General features: G+C 36.3%; 1 protein-coding gene across 2 annotated transcripts in view; it reads right to left on the bottom strand.

Annotated features, from left to right (window-relative positions):
* Window positions 1-19,436: 19,436 nt before the first annotated feature.
* LOC139130849 (receptor tyrosine-protein kinase erbB-2-like) overlaps window positions 19,437-26,338 on the bottom strand; it is a 232,645-nt gene continuing 225,743 nt past the window's right edge. For both annotated transcript variants that reach the window (XM_070696648.1, XM_070696647.1), the window contains 8 exons: window positions 24,748-24,858; window positions 24,317-24,471; window positions 23,923-24,048; window positions 23,563-23,645; window positions 23,109-23,149; window positions 22,681-22,777; window positions 20,995-21,091; window positions 19,437-20,551 (listed from right to left, as the gene is read on the bottom strand). In XM_070696648.1, the coding sequence (XP_070552749.1) occupies window positions 20,459-20,551; window positions 20,995-21,091; window positions 22,681-22,777; window positions 23,109-23,149; window positions 23,563-23,645; window positions 23,923-24,048; window positions 24,317-24,471; window positions 24,748-24,858 (803 nt within the window). In that variant the 3' untranslated portion in view covers window positions 19,437-20,458. The remainder of the gene's footprint in view (window positions 20,552-20,994; window positions 21,092-22,680; window positions 22,778-23,108; window positions 23,150-23,562; window positions 23,646-23,922; window positions 24,049-24,316; window positions 24,472-24,747; window positions 24,859-26,338) is intronic.

The raw sequence follows: 26,338 nt of genomic DNA, 5'->3' as shown, positions 1-26,338 counted from the left end.
GCTACAGTTGTGTTGCGATGACCCTTGACCCGAGTGAGATCGATCGATAGGCCAAGGCCAAAAGTACCACTGCGTACTCACAGCAAGTTGTTGGTATACCAGCCACTGAAAAAAAAGATGTTTCTTCACGTAGTTGAGCTATTTCAAAGTATAATACAATTAATTTCGAAGGATAATAATACAGATGCTTCAGAATCTAATACCTTTTACTATTTTAGAGAGAAAACTTACCCTTTCTGGTCTTGCTTCCCCACGATCACGACTTCAGCGTGCGCTTACAAGAAAAATGTCGCAACTTCCGTTTTGATGCATCATGGGATAGGAAAACGCACCAAACTTGAACACCAAGTGTGTAGGAGTAGAACGCCTCTTGCACGCCGATGTTAACATTAAAACGTTCATGGTGGTTTTCTTGAGTTTCTTTTCAAATTTCAAAATTTCAACCCGTAATAAACCTGTAAAATTATTTTGTGTACTTCCTTTTCTAGAAAAAACATGATTTCAGCAATTGTATACCGGAGATATTTTTCACTTAATGTTAAATTCGTTTAACCAAATTCCGTGTAAGTTCGTCGGACAGCGAGCAATAGTAAATTTAATATACCCATTCTAAAGTAAAAACACAAAAGGTTGTTAATTGTTTCACAGCATTGTAAAATTTCTGTGGTGCTGAGTTTTTGAACACTTGAAGGAGATGGTTGTTAACACGACGTGTTCAGGCTTAGAACATCATTGTTAATACTATGAACACTAGTGTTAACAATATGAACACTAGCCGTTCGAATTTGAACACCGACATGTACATTTTGTACGCGTAAAGACGCGTCTAGCGTCCACTACTTTTACAGTGTAGACTCGCTTGAATTCCAAATATTAGTATTGTTCAACAGAGAAATCTAATTATTTATACTCGTTTGTCTTTATTTTAAACGAAGCCTCATCTACGCGGGTTGGTTTCGGGGTTGGGAGTGTCTTTTCTATTAAATGAAGATAACTAGAGAGCTACGAGAATTACCGACGCTGCAGTGCTACGCGTAAGACGTCTCCGATACGAAGGGTTGGGGGGGGTTGGGAGAAACTTTTGATCACAAACATAACCGCGGACATTGCCCGATACAGCTTGTATACATCTGCTATCAGGACTGCAACACATACCTTATTCGATTATTTTCAAAGAACGATGTCATATTTCTAAATACAAAAAAAAAAAAAAGAATTGTACTTTCCACTTGATGTTCTTCTGGAATTCTGTACTTTTCTTGTGTATTTTGTGTAAATGTAATATTTTTGTATTCTATCTATATTTGAGACACCTTTTATAAGGCTTGAGGGCAAGCCTTTGTGGGAGAAAGAACGATGTCGTGTTTCTATAATTTGTACCGGTTACTGTGAATCTTCATTCTAGTAATTCGCCAAATTTCAACATTTCGCCACTTGGGCTTGAATTCCCACGATTTACCGGAGATGTAATTCTTTAAAATTGGCGGCAATTTACATTTTCAAGTCTCTTTTGTTTAAATTCAATGGCAGCGCAATTCCAGGCAACCGCGTGCCTTGTGAATTCCTATGACTATGCATCATGGAATGTCTCACGTAAGGTTGGACAATAGAAAGACAATGTAGTCGAACTTTTATCAGAACTGTAGCTGTTATGTATCGCTTTCCATATTTTCACAGCTTGGATTTAAAAAATGGTGTTGTGACATGTCCCATGCATACTTCGTATTAATCATTGTGAAACTAGCGTTGGCACGTTTTCTTGTCGACAAAGTATTGTAAATTTGAGAGTCGGGGCTTTGGGGGCCTTGGAGTGAGCATATCTCCATGCTTTCGGAGCTAAGAGTTGCCCCAGGCAGCCATCAGGCTGACCTGGGGAAATAAAGTTTCGAGCGCAACGTTAATTCCTGTGTCGCCTGATCTATATAGTTACTTCATCTACGCGTACTGTGGTCTGAAGTTCCCCTTAATCCTGATTAGAAAAGTAAGGACATTTATAACAATTTTATAGGTGGGTGTATTCCAAATCGAAATTCTGCTTCTTATTATTGTCAGTTCATTCGTCTCGTAATCTGTCCGTGTGTTGCAAAGCCGATTGGAAGGTGAACCACAAACATCGCTGACGTTGGCTGGTCGTACTTGTTCTAAACTCACACACATTTCAAACTTCTTCAGCCATTTCTGTAGACAACCACTCCCTCGTCCGGTGTATCTTCGAGGCATGACGTTAGCACCATCACTAGTAATGTCACATTGCCTACCATGGACGCCCATATCTGCATGCTGCCCTCGTCTCTTCGGTCATAGTTCACCTCCATCCACTGCGGTGCATCTGGATCAACCCCTACATATCACCGTACAGTCGAACGAGCTGCTGGTCCAGTGGTTCTTCGTCCAGGTCTGCCATCTCTCGTACACGCACCTCGTCGACTCTACCACCAGATCTATACCGAATCTCAGTACCCTATATTCTTGCTGCTTCAGTATACTCCCGATTCTCACACCAATTTGTCGATCTCGTAGTTAGGGGAAGTACGAGTTGAGGTACCAGTTTGGATCGTAATGCTTTCAGTAACTGAAGCTGACACACCAAGATGTGGATTATACACAACCTTGTTACCTTGTACTTTATTGCAAGATGGCGACCTTGTCGTTCACCGTCTAAGCTCTGATCTCAAGTCCTCTAGTCTAAGTTCTCTACAAATTTAAATACACCTCCGAACTTACATAATTACAAAAGTTATCACGTGGTAATTTCCCGCCAGTCTTTGATTATTTCTTAAGATTAAATAAGATCACACCATGCAATATCCTGTTCTCGATTGTTCTCATAGAAATCTTATGCAATAATTAATTAAACTATCACACTATCTCTTATCTGCTTCTCGTACGATCTGAGTCAATGAACGTCACACGCCTTGGCCACGTGAGGGGCGCTTCGAGGTAAAATCTCTACAGGGAGGGGCGTGACAGTACATTTGAAAGTTGCCATGTTTTCGATTATCTTGTGGAACTGCTATTGAGAGTACATTCTTCAGCAAGCAAACTTCTGTGTCTCTGAACATTTATTAGACAGTCAACTAGAGAATTCGAAGCTAATTTTTTGCTCACGTATTGACACACGTGAGCATATGTCGCAGCGATGTCTGTCTGTCTGTGTGTCTGTCTGTCTGTCTGTCTGTCTGTCTGTCTGTGTGTCTGTCTGTCTGTGTGCTCAATATCTCAAAAACGGCTCATCAGATCAGAATCAAATCTGGTATATAGATTCAGTTTGCAAATGGCAAGAACTGATTAGTTTTTGGTGGGTGTCGCTTGCTTACATTTTGCTCATTTGCATAATTAATGATTTTAGAAAAAAGGGATATATATTGACAACGATTGTACACAATTTGATGAGATCTGCTACAAATGTTTATTACACCAAGATATATCAGCTGTGAAAGTTATTAAGGGTTGACGTGAAAGATAATTACTAATTTGCATATTTAATGAAATTTCCTAATTAGGGGTATATATCTGAATTTACTCAATCAAAATTGACGAAACTTGGTATTCATATTGAAAATACTATGATTTAACATTATTGAAAGTCATTAAGCATTCTTACTTCATCAAACTCTTAATTTGCATATTTAATGAACTTTTGGAATTAGGGGTATTTATTTGAATTGACTTGACCAAAATTGATGAAACTTGCTATGTACATTAAAGATACTATGATATAACATTGTTGAAATTCATTAAGCATTTTTACTTCAGCCAAATACTTATTTTGCATATTTAATAAACTTTCCTAATTAGATATAGAAATCTGAATGGACTTTGCCAAAATTGATGAAACTTGCTATGTACATTAAAAATACTATGATATAACATTGTTGAAAGTCATTAAGCAGTTTTACTTCAGCTAAATACTTATTTGCATATTTAATAAACTTTTCTAATTAGATATACAAATCTGAATGGACTTGACCAAAATTGATGAAACTTGCTATGTACATTGAAGATACTATGATATAACATTGTTGAAAGTCATTAAACAGATTTACTTTTGCCAAATACTTATTTGCATATTTAATAAACTTTCCTAATTAGATATATAAATCTGAATGGACTTTACCAAAGTTGATAAAACTTGCTAAGTACATTGAAAATACTATGATATAACATTGTTGAAAGTCATTAAGCAGTTTTACTTCAGCCAAATACATTTTACATATTTAATGAACTTCACTAATTAGGGATATATATCTGAATTGATTCAACGGAAGTTGATGAGTCTGGCAACATATATTGAAGATACTATAAAACAACATTATTAAAAGTCATCGTTTACTTCAGCCAATTCCTAATTTGCATATATAATGAACTTTCCTAATTAGGGATATTTATCTGTATTGACCAGACCAAATTTGACTAAACTTGCTATGTACATTAAAGATACTATGATACAGCATTACAGAGAATGCCACATTAACCCGTCAAGCCATTTAGCAAAATGCCTTGTAAAACACAGAGTCATTTGGCCAGATAACAAGTAAATTGGCGGTCAACTTCAGTGGTCTGGTACAGCGATTGTAATACAAAAGTCAGCAGGAAGCCCAACTCTGGCCATAAAATTGATACTGATACTACAGGCTGCGTAAACATCGCACAGTGATACAAACCATTTCTTTCATGGTGTAGCTTAGAAAATAAACTGAATCGAATGAAGAATAATTCACAATCAACACCGATTGAGATTACCCGTTTATTTTAGTGTTTGCAATTGCTGTACCCAACCAGTGAAGTTAACCGCCAATTTACTTGTTATCTGTCCAAATGACTCCCTGTCTCACTAGGCATTTTGCTAAATGGCTTGACGGGTTAATGTGGTGTTCTCCGTAAAAGTCATTAAGCATTTTTACTTTAGCCGATTCCGTATTTGCAAATTTAATGAATTTTCCTAATTAAGGATATTTATCTGTCTTGACTAGACTAAAGTTGACGAACTGCTTTGTACATTAAAGATACAATGATACGACATTATTGAAAGTCATTTAACATTTTTACTTCAGCCAATTCATAATTTGCATATTTAATGAGAACATTTCAGTCAATTCCTAATTTGCATATTTTAATGAACTTTCCTGATTGGGGATATATACTTGGATTTAAAATTAATCTGTGGTGAATATTATTCATTATGTTGATCATAACACTTTCACTGAAGTTGCAAACATGTGGCAAAGGTTCAAATTTACACATAACTGCAACATATAATTAAACACGTGAGCATTTTCAGTTCATATCTGGTTTCTGCTACGTTTTAGCAACTGGGAACTGGTGTGATTTTACAAGAAAAAGTCTAAAACGAAAAGATCAGTGGGATATATGATTGATATAACCAGTTTCTGTGAAAGGAAAACTGAAATTCAATATGTTTACAGTCAGTCGGGTAACTAAAAGCCAGAGGTAGATAAATGACCCTAAATACTGGACAACTTATTATAATTTTTTTCTATATAGGGTTTGCTGTTACAAATCAAAATTCTCAATAGCTAGAAAATGGCAGGATTACGAATGACCTTCCTATGTTTCGACTATATCTGCAAAACTGGGACTCAAATAAAATCGCAACATTGACAACATTAGGTCATCAAAACTTCATGACTCATGTTCTTGTTACTAAAAACTTAAGTTAACTCGTGACCATAGATGGTTTTGGCAACTGAATCTGCGTTTAAATGACTGAATAAAACCGTTTTAGTATTTCGTTTTGCGTCATTTACTATTGTGTAGACTAAGCGGAAGCATAAAGATCTGAATGGTGATGATCATCCTGTATAGTGCATACATGTCATTAAACTGTGCCAAAAGCGGTTTGCCAAACAATAATACGCTACTAATGGTGACATGTATTTAGTGTAATTTTTAGTAAACCATATCCATTCGTAATTACACAAATCCCAATGCTTGTATGCGTCTTCCCATAATTTTTTCCGTGGAAATAGTATCTCTCAGTTATCTCCACCTTACTATGTGTGCGTGATAAACTGTACCAGTACTATGTTTGTTTTATCACGTTTAAATATTAAGCTCCAGGTAATACCTATTCCTAATTTCAACATATTGAAAGTCGTATGCATATTTGATTATCGATATCAACAGGACTTCCACTTACTCCTGTGTGATGAGATAATACTTTTGTTACATGATGTGTCAGGTGTGTTAACACATGACTTAGTACCATAGACTCTTGAGAGTTTTTCTTCTCCGAGTCTGTGAAATTAACCTGTTGATGAGTACTATTTGCATTCACAATGTCACTTTTAGCAATGTGTTATAGTAACGAGGTTACAGATGTTTACCTTCATCGTTCGGCTCTGTGATGGTGTCAATTTCTTCTGTCAGAATTGAATTGTTTCCAGCAATCAGAAGTAACGCAAGCCCTAGACAAGCGGCAAGACTTTGTACCCTGAAAAATGTTGAGATGACATGGTATCCAGTTCCCATGTAGACGCTGTTTGATAATAGCGCAAAATGATTATGTTCTCGCAGGTCTGACAGAGAGAAGAGTAGAAATGCTGCTCCCCTCCTCAACAATCATATATGGCCTCGACTATTGTGATCCACAGACTAAATTTTAATCTTAGGGGAAGTACCGATATCTGTAAGCAATCAAAAGTGACCCTCGTAAATGAACACCGGTGACTAGCGCTTTCGTTGTTTTAGTCATAATATTTCCCGCCGCCGTAAAAAAAGTACAATAAAACTATGCAAAATAAGGATGAATATGCCCTGGCAATATGTTACGTTCAATACAAGTCACTGGAATTTGATAGTCCTACACCAGTTCTTAGGTAACTCTAGATGAATTAACTTTGTTCAGATGACAATAATGAACTGAGCTATATTTCTACCGCGTATGATGACGATTAAAATACAACCATTCACGGATTTCGCATTCCATTGCAATAAGAAAAAATACCTTCTGCATTTTATACAATCATTTCATCGGTACGATATGGAATTATTTCTACAGTGTTGCAGACATCGAACACAATGATGCTGCCGTTTTAATTCGGACAGGGCACACCTGACACAAAGTTACATTAGAAAGACTTGTTATGCAAAACATTGATTAGAATTGTACCTTTGTTTAAAAATGGTGTTGACATTTCAAATTTTAATATTACCGAAAATATCCGTATATCTTTTCATTCGTAAGTAAATTAAAGTACTGCTGTCATACTTCCATCAAGGTTTTATGTAAAACTTTAACTCAATTGTATTTTTAATAAGCTTAATTGCGGAAATGACATCTTGCAATATAACAAAAGATTAACTTTAAAGGTCTTTTACTTCAATTTGATACTTTCAAAATGAAGTGGAAACTGTTGTGAAACTGCATGCAGCAATGCATTATTAATGATAAGCCGAAATGTCTCGTTACCCCGAGTTTAAAATGAGAGAACATCAAACACAGTTTCATTAAGCAGATGATACCAACACTGGTAATTCCACCTCCTCACACTTTGAAACATTCACTGTGTAACCTTAAGATTAACGAAACATGGCAGCAGTATATGGCAACATGGCAAGGCCTTGTACAATGCAACTAATACAAAATATTGAACAGTGGCTCAACATTGGAAAAATAGAAAAGCGGAAAATGAAAAAGGGTTACAGTCAGAAGGACTAAAGGAAAGCTAACAATGAAAGATAATTTTCATCACTAGATCAAAAGCGGAAACATGAATTCCTGAAGTATCACAAATTTTCCCCATGACCTGTTCAAACCGCGTATTTTTACAAAGAGAAGCGAAAGTAATTTGACTGATAGCAAAATAAACATAGCCACAATTTGGAACCGTCCCTTTAGAAGGACTTTTTGCATTGTGGTTTTATCAATTCTTCAACAGAGTGTCAGAATGGAAAAATGTTTAGCAATTTCATGATAAAGCGACATTTCGCGCACCGTCAAGGGAATATTAATAAAATACATGAGATTCTACGCAAAATGCAACATTTTTGTAGTATTTATGATTATATCGGTGCAAACGAGGTATCTGAAGTATCTCCATAAGACTAATTGCGAAATTGATTCACTGTAAGCTGTGCTGCTCTATGATATCATGCGTTTAAATTAAGTCATATCGCATGTATTTGAGGATGTTTATCTGTATGAAGTCGATGCATCCTACTTTGAAACGTGTTTGACATGAGACAGGTGTTAAAACATGTTAAAATGACGTAGGTGTAAAGAAAACCACACTACTGGTCCGGATATCAATATCAACAACTTAGTACATGTGGGGCAGGATGCGCTTACTATTTTCGAAACACCTGACATCACTTCTTGGTCTTTTGGCCAGAGGTCCATATATCTTTCTTTCATGAATTTGACTTTGTTTGTGTACCGTCTATTTACTGTTTGTTCTGTGCTGTTTTGTGTCTATGTTTACAACTATTGTCTTACAAATTTTGACCTACTGTTATTGGATTACGGATTGGCATGATTGCGATTATGCACACCACTTCTGAAAGTGCGAAATGTCTTTATGAGTGACATGAGTATCTGTGAAAATCAACAGTTAACTCAACCGATTTCATACAGGATTTTCCTTATAGCTTTTAGAATTATTAAAGATTTAGCAGCATCGTTCAGTTCTGTGTCCGTCTCAATTCCCGTTGTGAAAGTCGAATTGTTCAGAGCTGGGACGAATATACAAACATATTATTATTATTATTATTATTATTACCTTTATTTATAGAGGGTAATCTGAGTTACCAATGAATTGTAATTTATATCAGAGCCCTCGTCAAGAAAGCAACAAATCAATACAGGGTAATTAATTATACATCAACAGAAAAAAAGGAAAAATAAAACTAAAGCATCTAATCCAATGATGAACCCTCATTAATAAATTTTTGAAAAAGAAAATTGCGCAATTGAGATTTGAACTGCGATAATATTTCAACACTTCGGCAACTACAAGGACTAAGGGCTAGATGAGCGCCTGCCTTTTGTTTTCTGAAAAAAGGGAAATTTAAATGTCTTCGTAGACACATTCAAAGATTGTTCGTGAGCTTTAAATGATTAAGACACAAGTATTCCGTTCTCGTTGTGTAGGAAGTCATATACAAGTGAATGTAGAGACCTTTGGTCTTAAAATGTTTTCTATGCCAGGGTACACATATCATGCATAGCCAAACAAACGTCTCCTTTATAAATCATCATCGTGACAAAAGCCTCATCTTAGTTCCGTTGATAAGCACCGGGTATCCGATTTATTTGACGGTTCAAAAACAGAACTGTCGTCAGGATAAGTAACAATGCTATCAGACCATCGATTAATATTACTGAAATGCGTGGAAATCAGAAACAAGTTAAAGATAATTGGAAGAAAACATTGAAAAATTTTCGGCGAGTTATGTAAAATAATGCGTGCAGAAAGTGTGGAACATTGAACATGCTGGCAACACGTATTTCTGAAGACATAAATGTTTACATTAAACCCAAAGTTAACGAAAGCGGTAGTGTGCAAAACATAGATAACAAACTCAATCTATTAACAGACATGTTAATGTGTAAATTCTGCTCTCTCAGATTGTTTTTTATACAAAGGAAAATATTGGCCACTTTAATCCGTGACAAATCGCTGCCAACCTGTTTACCGCAACGAGATTTCAATAAAAGAATTTGAAGATAAATTTCTGTTAATATCTCTTATAAGCTGAAATCTATTGAATATTGAAATGTACTCATATTTCCATTTCGGTTATCAATATATATCTTCGAAATAAGTATTCGGGGACTTCTTGATAGGAGATTGCGGCCAACGCGATGTCTTGTTCAATTATCAGCTCGACGTAAATGGAAAATAGTCAGGCTATTTTCGATTTGTTGCAGACATGCACAGTGGCATGCTGTCGTTAACGCAGCCATCAAAGACCGTGCCTCGCGTACGTACGGTAATTGTTACACTGTAACACAGTCCCTCAGATGTACTGTTACTATACAATACATTCATCGAATCATCAGCCCGCAAAAGGACTTTTATTTGGTGCTAGATTTTCTCTTGACAGAGGGGTTATAAACCTGATGGTACTCTAATGGAAATGATTACCCAAGCGTGTTCTCTAAATCACGGAAAAACGGTAGTTTTTTGTTCATCTTCTAGGCCATTGAAAACACAAAAAGGGGTCCTTTTTGCAAAGGTTTATCCATGAATAGATTTGTATACCACTTTGAAATATAGTAAACAATTTTCTTACACGTTCAGCCATTTTAGCGCTAAGCTTAAAATGTGACTATTTTTATATGGACGTCATTGTGATCACTCTTTTCACAAAAGTTGTCTTGTCTTGACTGTCACAATGTTCAGCTGTTAGACAACAAAAGAGACTACATCGATATGTCAAGACAATGTCATTGGTCTGTATTGCATTTGGATGGTTGTAACTGTCTTTGCAATTATCTCACAGACTCTAGATATTTTTATGGTTCATATATCTCCTACATTGCTCACAATTCTTAGAGTGTTTTTTTTGAATATCAAAGATGCACGTAAGGAGTGTTTTGAAATTTTGTGGAACAAGCATTAGTACCCAGCTTTTTAATGTGAGTGCATTACGGGTTTATAAAAGAGCCTCGCGTATGCCTAAACGGTCTGCTATGTTCGAGTCAATAAATTTGAAACCAAACAAATGCCTGAGAGATTTTTTTCTCTCCTGTTACGATTATCGATCAAAGCTCGAGCTCCCACTTGTTATCAGGACCTGGTTGGGACCGGGCAAACAAACTTAGACTGTCGACAGTCCCTTGTGCCTTTTCTTTATCTATTATTGTTATTGTCTCTCGCACATTTCTATTGTCTCTCGCTCATACGTTTCTGCGTATTCAAGAGTGTCCAATTGTGGGGTCAATTTTTTAGTGCATAGCGGGATAATTACTTTCGTGCATCAATGTCCATGCTAAATTTAGTTTAAGAGGGCCATTTTGGGCAAAGATTACGTGCCCCAGTCGTTCAAGTTCGAAAAGGGGATGATATTTTTGATCTGCCTTCTCTCATTTCGATCTGATCACGCAAGCACGTACTTCAAGGGTCAGTGTATCTTGATGCCAAAGTCTATTCAATCCGAGGGATAATTATTGATACATTTTTGTTGCAATGTAATCATTACTTAATGACGTAGGTCTCCCTTTGTTGTCTCGGATGGCAGCACTACATATAATGGAGCATGTCTGCACCAAATTGAAAATAGGAAATAGCCTTCATTTCTATTTACATCAGCCTAATAAATAAACTGGACAGGGCACTTTGCCACTTTATGCCACGTAGCAGCACCATAATGCTTATTTCGAAATGATAAATTGATATTGAACATAGAAAATAAAAAAATAGGGGCATATTTCAATGTGCGACAGCGTACTATGGAAATCAACCAAAAAAGCATTTTTTCAAATTCCTTTATTGAAATCTCGCTGTAGTAAACAGATTGGCCGCGATTTGTCACGGATTAACTTTAAAGCACTAAGTCGGTAGAAGAAGTAACTGTAATATATAACATAATTAGTCACTCTAGCAAGGGACTTGCATAACTAACTTAAATGTCAGTACATCACTGCTACGTTCACTCAATCATCGGTACTGTAGCAACAAATACGAACATTAGATGTGATTAATTTTAAGATAATCAACAGCAATTGCACTTACCAGTAACTCTTCCTCATTTGACTACTTTGAAGATTTTGAGACTACGCTAAAAGCATTAATCTTGTACTATATACTATTATACATCTACCATCGAGAACAATATAATTTTGCGTGTGCTAAAAAAGCCGTACGGAACGCCGTTCCGTATTCATTATTTGGAGTCCTCCACCAGAAGGAAAGCTAACAATGAAAGATAATTTTCATCACTAGATCAAAAGCGGAAACATGAATTCCTGAAGTATTAGAAAATTTCCGCTTGACCTTTACAAACCGCGTATTTTTACAAAGAGAAGCGAAAGTAATTTGACCGATAGTAAAATAAACATAGCCACAATTTTGAACCGTCCCTATTGAAGGAGTTTTTACATCGGTATTGTTATCAATTCTTCAACAGAGTGACAGAATGGAAAAAAGTTTAGCAATTTCATGATAAAGCGACATTTTGAGAATCGTCAGGGAAAAATAATGAAATACATGAGCATGAGATTCTACGCAAAATGCAAAAGTGTTGTAGATATTTATGATTACATCGGTGCAAACAAGGTTTGTAAAGTATCTCCATATGACTAATTGCGAAATTGATTCACTTTCAGCTGCGCTGCTCTGTTGAATCATGCATTTGAATTAAGTTACATGCCATGTGTTTGAGGATGTTTATCTGCATGAAGTCGATGCATCCTAGTTTGAAACGTGTTTGAAATAAGACAGGTGTTAAAGCGTGTTAAAATGACGTAAGTGTAAATAAAACCACACTACTGGTCCGGATATCCCAATTCGTAATAACCTTATTATTATACATCTGACATTCATGGCTTGGACATCAAAGTGTCAGAGTAATAGCCGTTTTCACATAATGTCAACAATTTTTCTTTCGATTTACAGCGCAAGTGTGGAACGCTATCTCGGACGCGCTTCTGCAAGTTCTCGGTACCGTGTGCACTACACACGTACGTATAGAGTGCGCGCGAGACATGTTCTTACACTCTTCCAATGAGTCCCTTGAAACAGTTCAACGGTGAACGCGCAGATACAGCCGCAGGGGATGGGGCGCCTTGAAACCGTACGTGTTACGGAACGGGCGTTCCGTACGGCTTTTTTAGCGCACGCAAAGTTATATTTTTCTCGATGTTAGATGTATAATAATGTATAGTACAAGATTAATGCTTTCAGCGTAGTCTCAAAATCTTCAAAGTAGTCAAATGAGGAAGAGGTACTGGTAAGTGCAATTGCTGTTGATTATCTTAAAATTAATCACATCTAATGTTCTGATTTGTTGCTACAGTACCGATGATTGAGTGAACGTAGCAGTGATGTATACTTTTAAGTTAGTTATGTAAGTCCCTTGCTAAAGTGACTAATTGTGCTATATATAACAGTTACTTCTTCTACCGACTTAGTGCTTTGAAGTGAATCCGTGACAAATCGCGGCCAATCTGTTTACTACAGCGAGATTTCAATAAAGGAATTTGAAAAAATGCTTTTTTGGTTGATTTCCATAGTACGCTGTCTCATATTGAAATATGCCCCTATTTTTTATTTTCTATGTTCAATATCAATTTATCATTTCGAACTAAGCATTATGGTGCAGCTACGTGGCATAAAGAGGCAAAGCGCCCTGTCCAGTTTATTTATCAGGCTGATGTAAATAGAAATGCAGGCTATTACCTATTTTCAATTTGGTGCAGACATGCTCCATTATAGGTAGCGCTGCCATCCGAGACAACAAAGGGAGTCCCACGTCATTAAGTAATGATTACATTGCAACAAAAATGTATCTATAATTATCCCGCAGATTAAATAGACTTTGGCATCAAGATGCACTGACCCTTGTGGTACGTACTTGCATAATTAGCTCGAAATGAGAGAAGGCAGATCAAAAATGTCACCCCCCTTTTCTAACTTGAACGACTGGGGCACGTAATCTTTGCCCCAAATGACCCTCTTAAACTAAATTTAGCATGGACATTGCATGCACTAAAAATTGACCTCAAAATTGGACACTCTTGAATACGCAGAAACGTATGTGCGAGAGAAAATAACAATAATAGAAAAGAAAAGGCACAAGGGACTGTCGACAGTCTAAGTTTGTTTGCCCGGTCCCAACCAGGTCCTGATAACAAGTGGGAGCTCGAGCTTTGATCGATAATCGTTACAGGAGAGAAAAGATCTCTCAGGCATTCGTTTGGTTTCAAATTTATTGACTCGAACATAGCAGACCGTTTTGGCATACGCGAGGCTCTTTTATAAACCCGTAATGCACTCACATTAAAAGCTGGGTACTAATGCTTGTTCCACAAAATTTCAAAACACTCCTTACGTGCATCTTGGATATTCAAAAAAGACACTCTAAGAATTGTGAGCAATGTAGGAGATATATGAACCATAAAAATATCTAGAGTCTGTGAGATAATTGCAAAGACAGTTACAGCCATCCCAATGCAATATAGACCAATGACATTGTCTTGACATATCAATGTAGTCTCTCTTGTTGTCTAACAGCTGACCATTGTGACAGTTTTTGAAAACAAGACAGCTTTTGGGAAAAGAGTGATCACGATGACGTCCCCATAAAAATAGTCACATTTTCAACGTAGCGCTAAAATGGCTGTACGTGTAAGAAAATTGTTTACTATATTTCAAAGCTGCATACAAATCTATTCATGGATAAACCTTTGCAAAAAGGACCCCTTTTTGTGTTTTCAATGGCCTAGATGATGAACAAAAAACTACCGTTTTTCCGTGATTTTGAGAACACGCGTGGGTAACCATTTCCATTAGAGTTCCATAAGGTTTATAACCCCTCTGTCAAGAGAAAATCTAGCACCAAATAAAAGTCCTTTTGAGGGCTGATGATTCGATGAATGTAATGTATAGTAACAGTACATCTGAGGGACTGTGTTACAGTGTAACAATTACCGTACGTATGCGAGGCACGGTCTTTGATAGCTGCGTTAACGACGGCATGCCACTGTGCATGCCTGCAACAAATTGAAAATAGCCTGACTATTTTCCATTTACTTTGAGCTGATGAATGAACAAGACATCGCGTTGGCCGCAATCTCCTATCAAGAAGTCCCCGAATACTTATTTCGAAGATATATATTGATTATGGAAATAGAAATATAAGTATATTTAAATATTCAATATATTTCAGCTTATAAGAGAAATTAACAAAAAATTATCTTCAATTCCTTTATTGAATCTCGTTGCGGTAAACAGGTTTGCCGCGATTTGTCACGGATTAAAGTTGCCCATAGTTTCCTTTATATAAAAAACGATCTGAGAGAGCAGAATTTACACATTAACATGTCTGTTAATAGATTGAGTTTGTTATCTATGTTTTGCACACTACCGCTTTCGTTAACTTTGGGTTGAATGTAAACATTTATGTCTTCGGAATACGTGTGGCCAGCATGTTCAATGTTCCACCCTTTCTACACGCATTATTTTACATAGTGTGCCGAAAATTTTTTAATGTTTTCTTCCAATTATCTTTACTATGTGCCTGATTTTCAAGCACTTCAGTAGTATTAATCGGTGTTCTGATAGCATTGTGACTTACCCTGACGACAGTACTGCTTTTTGAACTATAAAATAAATCGGATACGCGGCGCTAATCAACGAAACTAAAATGAGGCTTTAGTCACGATGTTGATTTATAAAGGAAACGTTTGTTTGGCGATGCATGATATGTGTACCTCGGCATAAAAAACATTTTAAGACCAAAATCTCTACATTCACGTGTATATTACTCCCTACACAACGAAAGGGAATACCTGTGTCTTAATCATTTTAAGCTCTCGAACAATCTTTCATGCGTCTACGAAGACATTTAAATTTCCCTTTTTTCAGAAAACAAAAGGCAGGCGCTCATCTAGCCCTCAGTCATTGTAGTTGCTGTGAACTGGGCGATTATTATATACATATGTTTGTATATTCTACCCAGCTCTGAACAATTCGACTTTCACAACGAGAATTGAGACGGTCACAGAACTGAATTGCTTGATCTCTATTAATTCTAAAAGCTGCAAAGGAAAATCCTGTATGAAATCGGTCGAGTTAACTGTTGATTTTCAAAGACACTCATGTCACTCAAAAAGACATTTCGCATTTTAAGAAGTGGTGTGCATGTAAGTTGTTGCGAAAGTACCGCAAAAGATGCACTCGGACATTAGCGCCGCGCATCGCCCTCCGCTTCGTATCGGGCGATACGGTGCGCTAATGTCCTTGTGAATCATTTGCGGTATTTTTGTAATAACCTCATATTGTTTGGATAACATGTCAGAAAGAATAATATTTGCTATGAAATTGGATGCTCATCTGATTTTGACTGTACTAGCGCATTACATAAACATATTTATTCACATAACAGTGATATTAATAATACTGCTATTCATAACATAAGCTTATAATAATTAAATAATGAAACACACTTACAAGCGCGAGATCACGATTTTCTGTCTGCTCAAGGTATGGTGCTCATGATGGTAATATTGATGATGCCCGAGCCGAATGTGACGATATCATCTACATTACTGTCATGGTGATGATATTATTACACCCGAAAAATTGTTTATCAAAACTTTGCCTAGACTGTAGTCAAATATCAAGACGGGATAATATCAGCGCACGAAACATCAATCTTTTATCGCTTTTTGTTCTATACAACGTGAGTGAGGCTCAGCTAATCACAGTTGCTTGATAATACGTGAAGTGTTATAATAAGGTAAAGGTCACGATGTTTAGCCCTCAAAAACACTTTTGCCATCGGCGAGGGTATCATCAATATTATCGCCATGAGCGCAAGTCCGAGGGTAGGCAACAAATTGTAATTTTTCCTGTAACATCATAATCACGTATCATTGTCTTTATTACACCGAATAAAACTTATGTGCCCAAACCTACGCTAAACTAGGGAAATGTGACCAGTCCAACGATATTTTGACAATCCTGAAGAGTTACGTAGTATGCGCTAGACTAGACGTCAATCTCTCGCATCTTATCAAACCTCACGCAGTATTAAAATTGTCATATCATGTGAAACTCTCTCTGAACGCCTTGCAATGAAAGTCCGTCATAAGCTGTGTTAAGGGTACTTCTGCACGAAAATGGTCAAGGCGATATCTCATGAGAGCAGCGTAGACATGAATGATGTGCTATTAAGTTCCAATGCTAGTCTATATAGCCCTATTCGCCTCTAATAAACTTGCAACACTAATCAGACTGCAGTTCATCGATTTTTAGATCCTCAGTTAAGTTCTTAATTGATTGAACATTGTTATCTATTGAGTTTTCAGAATTGTTTTATTCGTAAATGCATTAATTGACCATTGAGATCTGCTAGTCTGAGCCGACTTGAGATAAGAGTTACCCGGTCGTAGCAATTATACTCGCATATAGTGCCCAAACGAGGCCCATGAGAGAGTATACAATATGGGAAATTGTGAATTTGTGGATACATTTGTGGATACATTTTGCCAAATAATGGAAACCTAAGCATGATGGATGACCCACTCTATCTCTTTGAAAACGTAAAAAACAATACTAAGGATTTTTAAAAGTGTGACAAAACTAACAATTCTAGAAGGTAATGTTACATGATATAGAACTTTAAATCCCTGAAAGTTTAGGTGTAATAATGACAAGTTTGCCGGAAAGTACGTTAATTTGTTTATTCAGACACATTTTCTTTTAAATTCGGAATCTTTAATTTTCGAAGCTCGTCTTATTGTACGATGGTAATGTTGACATTTCATTGACTGAACGAACTTGAAATGAATGGATTTCAGTGATTTTTTGCTTGAAACCGACGCCTTTTAATCAACGTTTTGTTAAAAAATCAAACACATTTCTTTAGTTTCTTAGTATTCCAACACACTGAATTTCAAAACTCCCTAATTCTGAAGTATTTCAACATTTTCAAGTTTTCTTAGCGTGCATCATTAACGATGATCGATACCCAAGAATAAGTTCCATATGAAATACAGAAATGTAGATACAAAAGAAACTAACAAAATGTGTGGTGAGCCATTATACCTTTTTTAAGGGCTTGCATAAAGGTGTTTACAGGTGTAGCTTTATGCTGCATAAAGGTGATTCATAAAGAACTTTAATTACATTTATGTCAACTTTATGCTATGCATAAATCTGGATTTTCGTCTTGTGTGCATGTCAACGAACTTTAAACAGAATATGATGTACCTCGACGGAATGTGTAAATTGTAAATTACAATCAGAGTAATAAAATGTAGCTCAGATATTTTCGCGGGACTCCTCAAGTATCTTTTGCGCACAAGCTTATTTTCTCGTGTGCACGTGTTACTATCTCGTTCGAACTGAATAGTATCTCGTGCGCACGATATACTACCTCGTCCGAACATGTTAGTATCACATGTGCCAGATCATGCGCACGAGATACTATATGATGCGAACGAGAAAGTTAACACTTGAGTACAAGATATTATCTGTTAGAACAAAATACTATTATGTGCATGCCAATGAGATATAGTGAACATGTACTAACCTGTCGGTACCAGATCATAACACGTGAGCGAGTGCTAGTATCAACTACAAACGAGATTACAATCAGTGGGCGTATACAGTTGACAAAGCAAAACAGTCGACGTGAATTTATAAGAGAGTGTCAGGTACCTTGGATTAATAAAAGCCTATCGTTAGCGCAAAAACATGTGCCATCGCTATATATGGTAAAAACGGAAACATTCAAGGGGCCCTACCAAATGCAGTACAGTATTATACATTATAGCCAAAACATTGGATTGCATGTCGGAAGACAATCTGACGAAGACAATCATCTCCTGCGTCGATACTACGTAGTTCAATTTGTTAGCTCTGCTGTAAGCGACGCGGAGCTTATCAAATAGGTTGATTTTCCGTCGTCGTCCGGCGTCCGGCGTCCGTTCCATCGTCGTCTGTCAACAATTGCCTTCTCCTCTGAAACCGCAAGTCCAATTGCTTTGAAATTTTATATGCACTTCACTTGAGGTGACCTCACTTGAGTTTGTTCAAATCGTTGTGAAATTGCATATTTGTATTTTTGGGGCATTGTTTGGTGTTTTTGGTAAAAAAATCTTCTTCACTGAAAACGTTTGTCCGATTGCTTTGAAATTTGATATTCACTTTACTTAGGATGACTTCAGTCAGATTTGTTCAAATTGTGGTGAAATTTGCATATTTGTATTTTTAAGGCAATTTTTGTCGTTTTTGGTAAAAAAAATTAAAAAAATATTCTTCTTCAAAACTACCAGTAAGATAGCTTTGATATTTGGTAGATATGTCCCTAGGGATGATCTTTTTCAGATTTGTTCAAATTGTGCAATTGAACTAAGTAATATATATTGAATTTCTGATGCAATCTGTAATTTTGTATTTTGGGTGCAATTTTTGCCATTTTTGGTCAAAAAATGTGTATTTCCAAAACTACTCACCTGATAGCTTTGAAATTTGGTACACAGGTATCTATAGATGAACTAAATGACATTTATTGAATTTTTCATTTTTGGTCAAAAACGTGTTTCTCAAAAAGTACTGGTCTAACAGCTTTGAAATTTGGTATACAGGTTTCTATAGAGGAACTAAATTTAATCTGTTGAAATGATGATGAAATCTGCAATTTTTATTTTTGGGGCAATTGTTGCTATTTTCGGTCAGAAATTTTATTCTCAAAAAACTACTCATCAGATAGCATTGGTTGACATGTTCTGAGGGATGATCCGATGTGATATATTCAAAGTATGATGAAATCTTCAATTGTGTATTTTTGCAGCTATTTTAGCCACTTTTTTCTGGCCACTGCATTGAGCTATCAAAGATTTCCACCTTCTTAATCAACATGTGTCAAAAATAGTTATTCTCAACATAAACACAGCGGAGCTATATCGGCCGCTAGGTCGCTTGTTTATTTAATGCTTTTATTACATGGCTCCCTTACATATATTTTTCACGACAATTTTGGGTTTGTGTACATTCATAAACTTTATTTCCTTGTAAGACGAAACTCTGTCGAAATATAGAACAATGTTCATCATCAAACGACGAGTTGATATATCTAAATCAGTGTTAGGGGATCAATCGCTTGTTATGCATACTCTCAGATGCCACTGTTGTACAATTCAGTGAGAACATAAAAAGTGACACACACAACATTGTCTTCGTTTCAGGGAATTAGTCACAACTTTCGGATAAGGCGACTGAGAAATGTATCGGTTCTAAGTCGGTGACGCTTGACTCAGCGTTGACCACATTGTGAACAGAAATTAATGCTCTATGTTACGCATTGTAAAGTACAATAACAAATTGAAACGAGGGCGTCATCACAATCTTTCATACCTGAGGCAGATAACAAGTAAGGAAATGCAGGAATCGCATTTTTACAATACATTGCATAAAGACTAAATATGGAAAGTTGAACAAAAAGTGAAGTATTGAAATAGGCTATTAGCCTGGCAACGAACATTACAAATGTATTCCATAACGTTCTCAAATAACATAATAAGCATCGCTTCGTGTAAAACTATTAAGTGGAATGTTTAAAAGTTATGACAAATGATTGACACTTTTGTGGACGTGGCGTTGAATTAAGAAAGTCATAGGCGCAGAAGTCTCGTAATCTCCTGGAACCGTAGACACATACTCTAGCGATCCGTTTGACAAAGTTATGTTAAATTCCAGCAATCTTCATCAAGCTAAAAGCTTTCCTTGAAATAGGAATTAACTTTACTGTATAATCGTTCTTAGAATTATGGTCCTTCACCAATCACATTTTTTTGTTCTTCATTCCACAACATTTCTTTCCTTTCTTTTCTGCTGCCAAGCTTCGCCGTGAACAGACCCTGGAATGTATCAAAAGATTATCTTATTTGTATGCAATTAAATACGTTTACATAGCAAATAAGATTGAACACTTTAAGTTTTGAATTTACTAAAAGATAAATGAGCAGGTGCTAACTTTGTAACCATGCAATCAAATAGTAAAATGCTCTATACATATTACTTCAAAGATTACTTAATAACACTTGTTTCCTATATGCTCATATATTAGATCCCAGGATGCGGGCTGTAACGGGCAAAATGTTGGTAAATAACCCAATTAATAATGATTAACAATATTTTGTGACAAAAATTACAATCATCAACCGTAAATCATCACATCATCCATAAACAATGAGCAGCATATAAAAGGGCTCGTCCCCTCACAGTCATATGTGAGTTTCAAATGATGCACAGTGCTTACGGAAAAGCGTTGCCTTGCTTTGAGCAAAAGCTATGCATGTACCTTGTCTTCCATGAGTAGTTCTATGTCTACGGTCAGCTGCTTAGCTGACGGTCTCATTTCCAACGGTCTCGCCCAGCATTTGCACATAATTTGATATCTGAAATTTGATTAAGCATCACGGTGATGAGGGTAGAATATTATCATGTATGGAATGTTCTGAAACATAACTTTGATAGGAGACGAAGCGGGAAAGTACAGTACTCCAAACAGCAATCACATTAGTATGCCACTTGAGAAAAGACAAATAAAGTGACCAGAACAACTGGTAAGAGATATATTTGTGCTATAAACATGTACATGTAATTTGACGTAATCACGTGACTGGGACTATTTCGTTAACCACTTTACTTTTTGTATTTGGCAGAGTGCGAATTTTGAATATTTTTACTATGTCTTAGTGTGTTCATTTTTTTTGTTTCATTAATTCTATTACGAATAAGAATGTCTAATTAAATTATCGAACATTTATGATTAATATATATATATATATATATATATATATATATATATATATATATATATATATATATATATATATATATATGGTAATACTTAAGATTTCGTAAGATATCGTACGTTAATGACAAATGCAGTTGAATTTAATAATGATAATAATAAGAAGAAATCTAAATCTTTCAATTATGACAATCGTAAAATTAATGCTTCAAAACCTATAATTGCGCTGTCCGAATATCCGTGACAGAATATACCATGACTTAGAAATAGACGTAAATAAATTCACACATAAATATACCATAAGCTTTCTCGTTCAGCAGGGGTTTTACGGAATATTGCCAGCGATTTTTTCATGGTGCCGTACAACTTTACGACGTGCATTCGACTTCTATTTAGAATGTACTTTATTTAAGCTGTTTGAAGTGTTGAGATAAACACTATTACCAGAAGATTACAGAAATAAAACAGCACGCCATCTGGTTTGTGTGTTGAATTTTATAACAGGTTATATGACATTATCAAACGTTTTGGGTAGATTTGAACGAAGAAGTCGACCGATCGCGCATTCATTCCATGCCTGTGGATGTGGTGTCAGGCTCGGACGATGAAATCCGGTCACTGGGAAAAGTCAAAGGTTTAGCTACTTCAAATTTTGTCCGACATCCAGAACGTACTAAGGGAAATTTCCGCGTGCATTTGTGATGAAGTTTATCATCTATAATATGTGTTTGATGTTATCGATCGCATTAAAGTAAATTGATGCCTATAGTACAAGTATTGCACACATCGTTCATTGTGTACCAGTTTGCGAAGTCATTGGTGAATGTACGTAATTGTTGACGAATTATTTGAAGATCAAACTAGAATTCGAATATGAACAAAGAATCGTACATAACACAAAGATGGCCGTTTTTAAAATGTTTTTCAAGTTTTTTATAACAAGTCTTAAGACAAGTATTTTATTTGTCGTGCCTGTGCCTAAATGATAAAGTCGTTTTTAGTTTTTGGCAAATTTGACAACATTTAAATACCATCTTGGCAGTAGACGAAGGAACTACTTTAGGAACAGGAGTGACACAATACTGAAAAATAACCATAAGTGAAGGCTAACGGAACATTAAGTATTACAAATTAATTGCTCCATTTTTCTGGTGGCTTGATTTTTTATCAATGCTACTTTATGTCAAAAAGGTGGGTATCTCAACTAGTTCTATGAGAGTCATAACTCACGCTTCATCTGTACATATCTGCGGCTTTGGTAGCATTTCTCCACGAGCTATCCTACGAATGAACTTATAAGAGTCATCATCTTCAAATGGGACTGCACCTGTGTGTAAAACACACAAAATATTTACAAAATGAGTTGGACAGCAGCTATATGCAGGTTTGGTAATGAGTTCCTTTGGAGCTGCATTCGATTGCATTTCACCTGCTTGCCATGGCTACCTGACCAACCTAGTAAAGTCATGAAAGGGACAATAGTTCTCTCTCTCTCTCTGTTGGTATTATCTGTGCTAATAATAACCAGGAGTACAATATATCTATCATAAACATAACGTATCGGTAAAAACGCCATTATAACACTTGAGTAATTCCCACGTAATTGTTTAACCATATGCCAATCATGCACACAATGTTGTTCTTGTAGGCAAACATACCAAGAGCGCCAACTTCCCAAAATAACACACCGAAAGACCATCTGAAAAACAAAAAAATAAACCAGAAAGATTATCACATGCAAGTACCTTCTCAGTGAAGTTGGCTAATATATAATGATTATCAACTCTAGGAAGCATTCTTGCTATATTTGAAATCTTATAATTCCTGATATTCTTCGAAGTGTCAAGCTACGTTTCAGACTCGAAGGTATGATATATACCATTAAAATCAATGTTACCGTTCTAATTGAAGGTTTCATATTCGCTGGAAACATTGTGGTCAAACCAGTCATATTAATTTGCCTGTGCCTTGTGAAATTTCATGTGCGTCTAAGAGTGCGTGCAAGAATCTGTGAGACTCAGTGCAAGCTTGTTTGTGTATTGGTGTCGAGGAAGTACACAAGAAAGTAGCCTTGTGAAAAAGATTAATTGAAAAGGTAGTATTCGTACTTACACATCACTTTTGAAGTGGAACTCTCCCCTTGTGAGAAATTCTGGTGGCATCCATCTCAACGGGAGTGCCGTTTGTCCTTCGCTCTGTCAGTAATAAAGGGTGATATTTTACTCAGTAAGGATGCAGAAAATAGACTCGCGAGAAGTAGGCTTGTAATTGCCTTATTCACTTTACTGATTCTGTTTACAACCGAACAATGGTGTCCGCAGAGGATCCTGGCAGCCTTAATTCCACATCAACTCATTAAGTATGAAGACTTTGAAAGGGTCAGAATCGGGACTGTTTTGAAGAGTCCAACTAAAAGTCGACAAATATTTGTAACAAACGAGGTGTTGGAAAGTAGAAGGTGAGATGACTTACCCATGGCGTTTCTACGAACTTTCCGCAGCTTTCACTGACATCTCTGCTGAGACCGAAGTCACTAATTTTGGCAACGTTGTCATCAAATAGTAAAATGTTTCTCGATGACAAGTCCCTGTGTAGAATCTTTGTAATATGTAAAGAATTAGTACAAGTTACGATATTGATGGGTAAGATAAAATAAAATTCATAACATCATATTGGCTCTATAAAACAATGAAGTCTATTGATTAGCTATTGTCATTAATGATTGAAACAAATTACGCCTAAACATTTGAACGCTGCCCGTCCAATTTAGTCGTTTTCAGCGCCAGTAGGTTTGTGTACAAACATGTGTGATTCATATTGTAACTATGGTGCCACACTCAACTATTTACATTTATACTTGCATTACCTGTTTACTCTTCATATACTGCATTCCCCGAGTTATGTGCTGTGTGTACAAAAGTAGTTCCGTTGATTTTTCCCTCAAAATGTTGTTTCCATGGCAACGTAGATGGTTAAGAAGATCTCCCCTTGGGGCGCTTTCCATAAGGAAACATTTATCATCTATGGGGTAAGTATGAAACAAAGTCATCGTATTTTCCAGCACTTTAGAAAGAATAGTATGTTTCCAATGGGAGTTATTGAATTGACACGATATCAAAATTCAACTTCTTCTCTACATTTAAAGGAAGTTTCTTGTATCAGGATTTGGCGATCAAAACTTGAAATTGATTTAGCGACACATTGTATCAATTCCATATATGTAGATAGACATGTGATACTATTACGCATTGCTTGACTAACCATGATGGAAACACTTGAAAGAAACTTTGACCTTACCTCTTTGCAGAATGAATCCTTTGAATGTAACTATGTTTAAATTACCGTTCAGTTTCATCAAACATCGGATTTCACTTGCAAAGTCCATGTAAGACTTGTAAGTTATTCCACCTGAAATACGTGAATGGAAAAGTCCCTTTCTGTCAACTGTCGTAGCATATAATCAATATATAATCAATCACGCAAAGTGATTTTGAAAACCTACAACAATAAACATTTTGACATATTTCCTTTCCTAGACGGAAACATGATAAACAATGATCGTGGTTTTAACATGGAGAGCAAAATACCCAACGTGAAGGCTGTCATGGTGCAATTCTCTACTCCCTAGCCCCTACGACAGCCTTTCCCCACAGACCTAGACGTGGCAGAATGAGACAATCAGAGCCAAGAGTCATAACCTCTTTGCTATCACATAATGACGCCCGAAAAGTTAAAGTTTTGCTCTTGCGTTAGATTGGTAACCACATACCTTTAAGCTGACAACATATCAACTTTTGTTCTAAATAAACTTGAAATCAATTTTAACGATTGTTAATATTGTTATACCACTCTCCGCCTCGTGCCCATTGTTCTAACCATGCTTTCTAATTTCCATAACCGAATATTTTATTATTACCACCTTGCTTTCTTTTGTTTAAAAAGTGTCCGATTTACAAGTTCTTTTGTTTAAAATTGTCCGATTTACTAGTAAATCGGACAGTTCTTTTGTTAAAAACTGTCCGGTTCACTAGTAAATCGGACACTTTTAAACAAAAGAACTTGTAAAATGGACACTTTTTAAACAAAAGAAAGTCACGTGGCGACGAGTAAAAAACAAAACAAATGCGAGACATTAACCAGAAGAAATTTATTTTACCATCAAGTACAGAGTGAAGCCACTTTAAAAGAATCACCGGACTGAATTAATTTTGCACGACTGTACATCTAAAAATCAATTACAGGTCACCGTGAAATAACGGTATTGATTGCAAATATCACTTCTGTGTTAAGGTTATTGTTATCACGATCATACGAATCTGAAATTTAAGACTTAAAAGTCAGTTGTCAAACACTGAATGTGGAGATTTCAGTCGCCTTTGGTAAAGTTAAATCTAGCTACAGGCAAACACACACGCAGTACCACAGTCATTGTGGATCTAGACATATTGTTTTTTTGTACTTGCAGTTTCTGTTGCGCCTTTCTCTGACGTGGCTGTGTAGCTTGGTCTTCCGATTGTGGCCGTTAGCACTGGCGTGACAGGGGGACTTTTCTTTTCCATCTTTGGCTTTGGTAGTTGAAGTGCACCGGATACAGCTTTCATTTGTACTTCATCCGCCATATCGAAATACGTAGAGCGACTCGACAATTGCGTGTATGCTGCTCAAAGTTTTCGACTCAAATGAGCAAAGCGTGACTCTAACGTCGATCTGCAAACACCTTTTCACTTCATTCAACCAACCAATCAATCAAACATAATTCATACGATTCAAATCAAACCAGGTGCTCAACCACGTCATCGCACTACAATAGCAACACATGTCAACTTTGTTTTATCCAATCATGGGTTATTTTTTAGACTTTCGTTCAACAAGGTGTCAAAACGCGTCA

The sequence above is a fragment of the Ptychodera flava genome, chromosome 4 (genome assembly GCF_041260155.1).
Source record: "Ptychodera flava strain L36383 chromosome 4, AS_Pfla_20210202, whole genome shotgun sequence".
NCBI classification, from domain to species: domain Eukaryota; kingdom Metazoa; phylum Hemichordata; class Enteropneusta; family Ptychoderidae; genus Ptychodera; species Ptychodera flava.
This window is presented reverse-complemented; position numbering and strand designations above follow the sequence as displayed.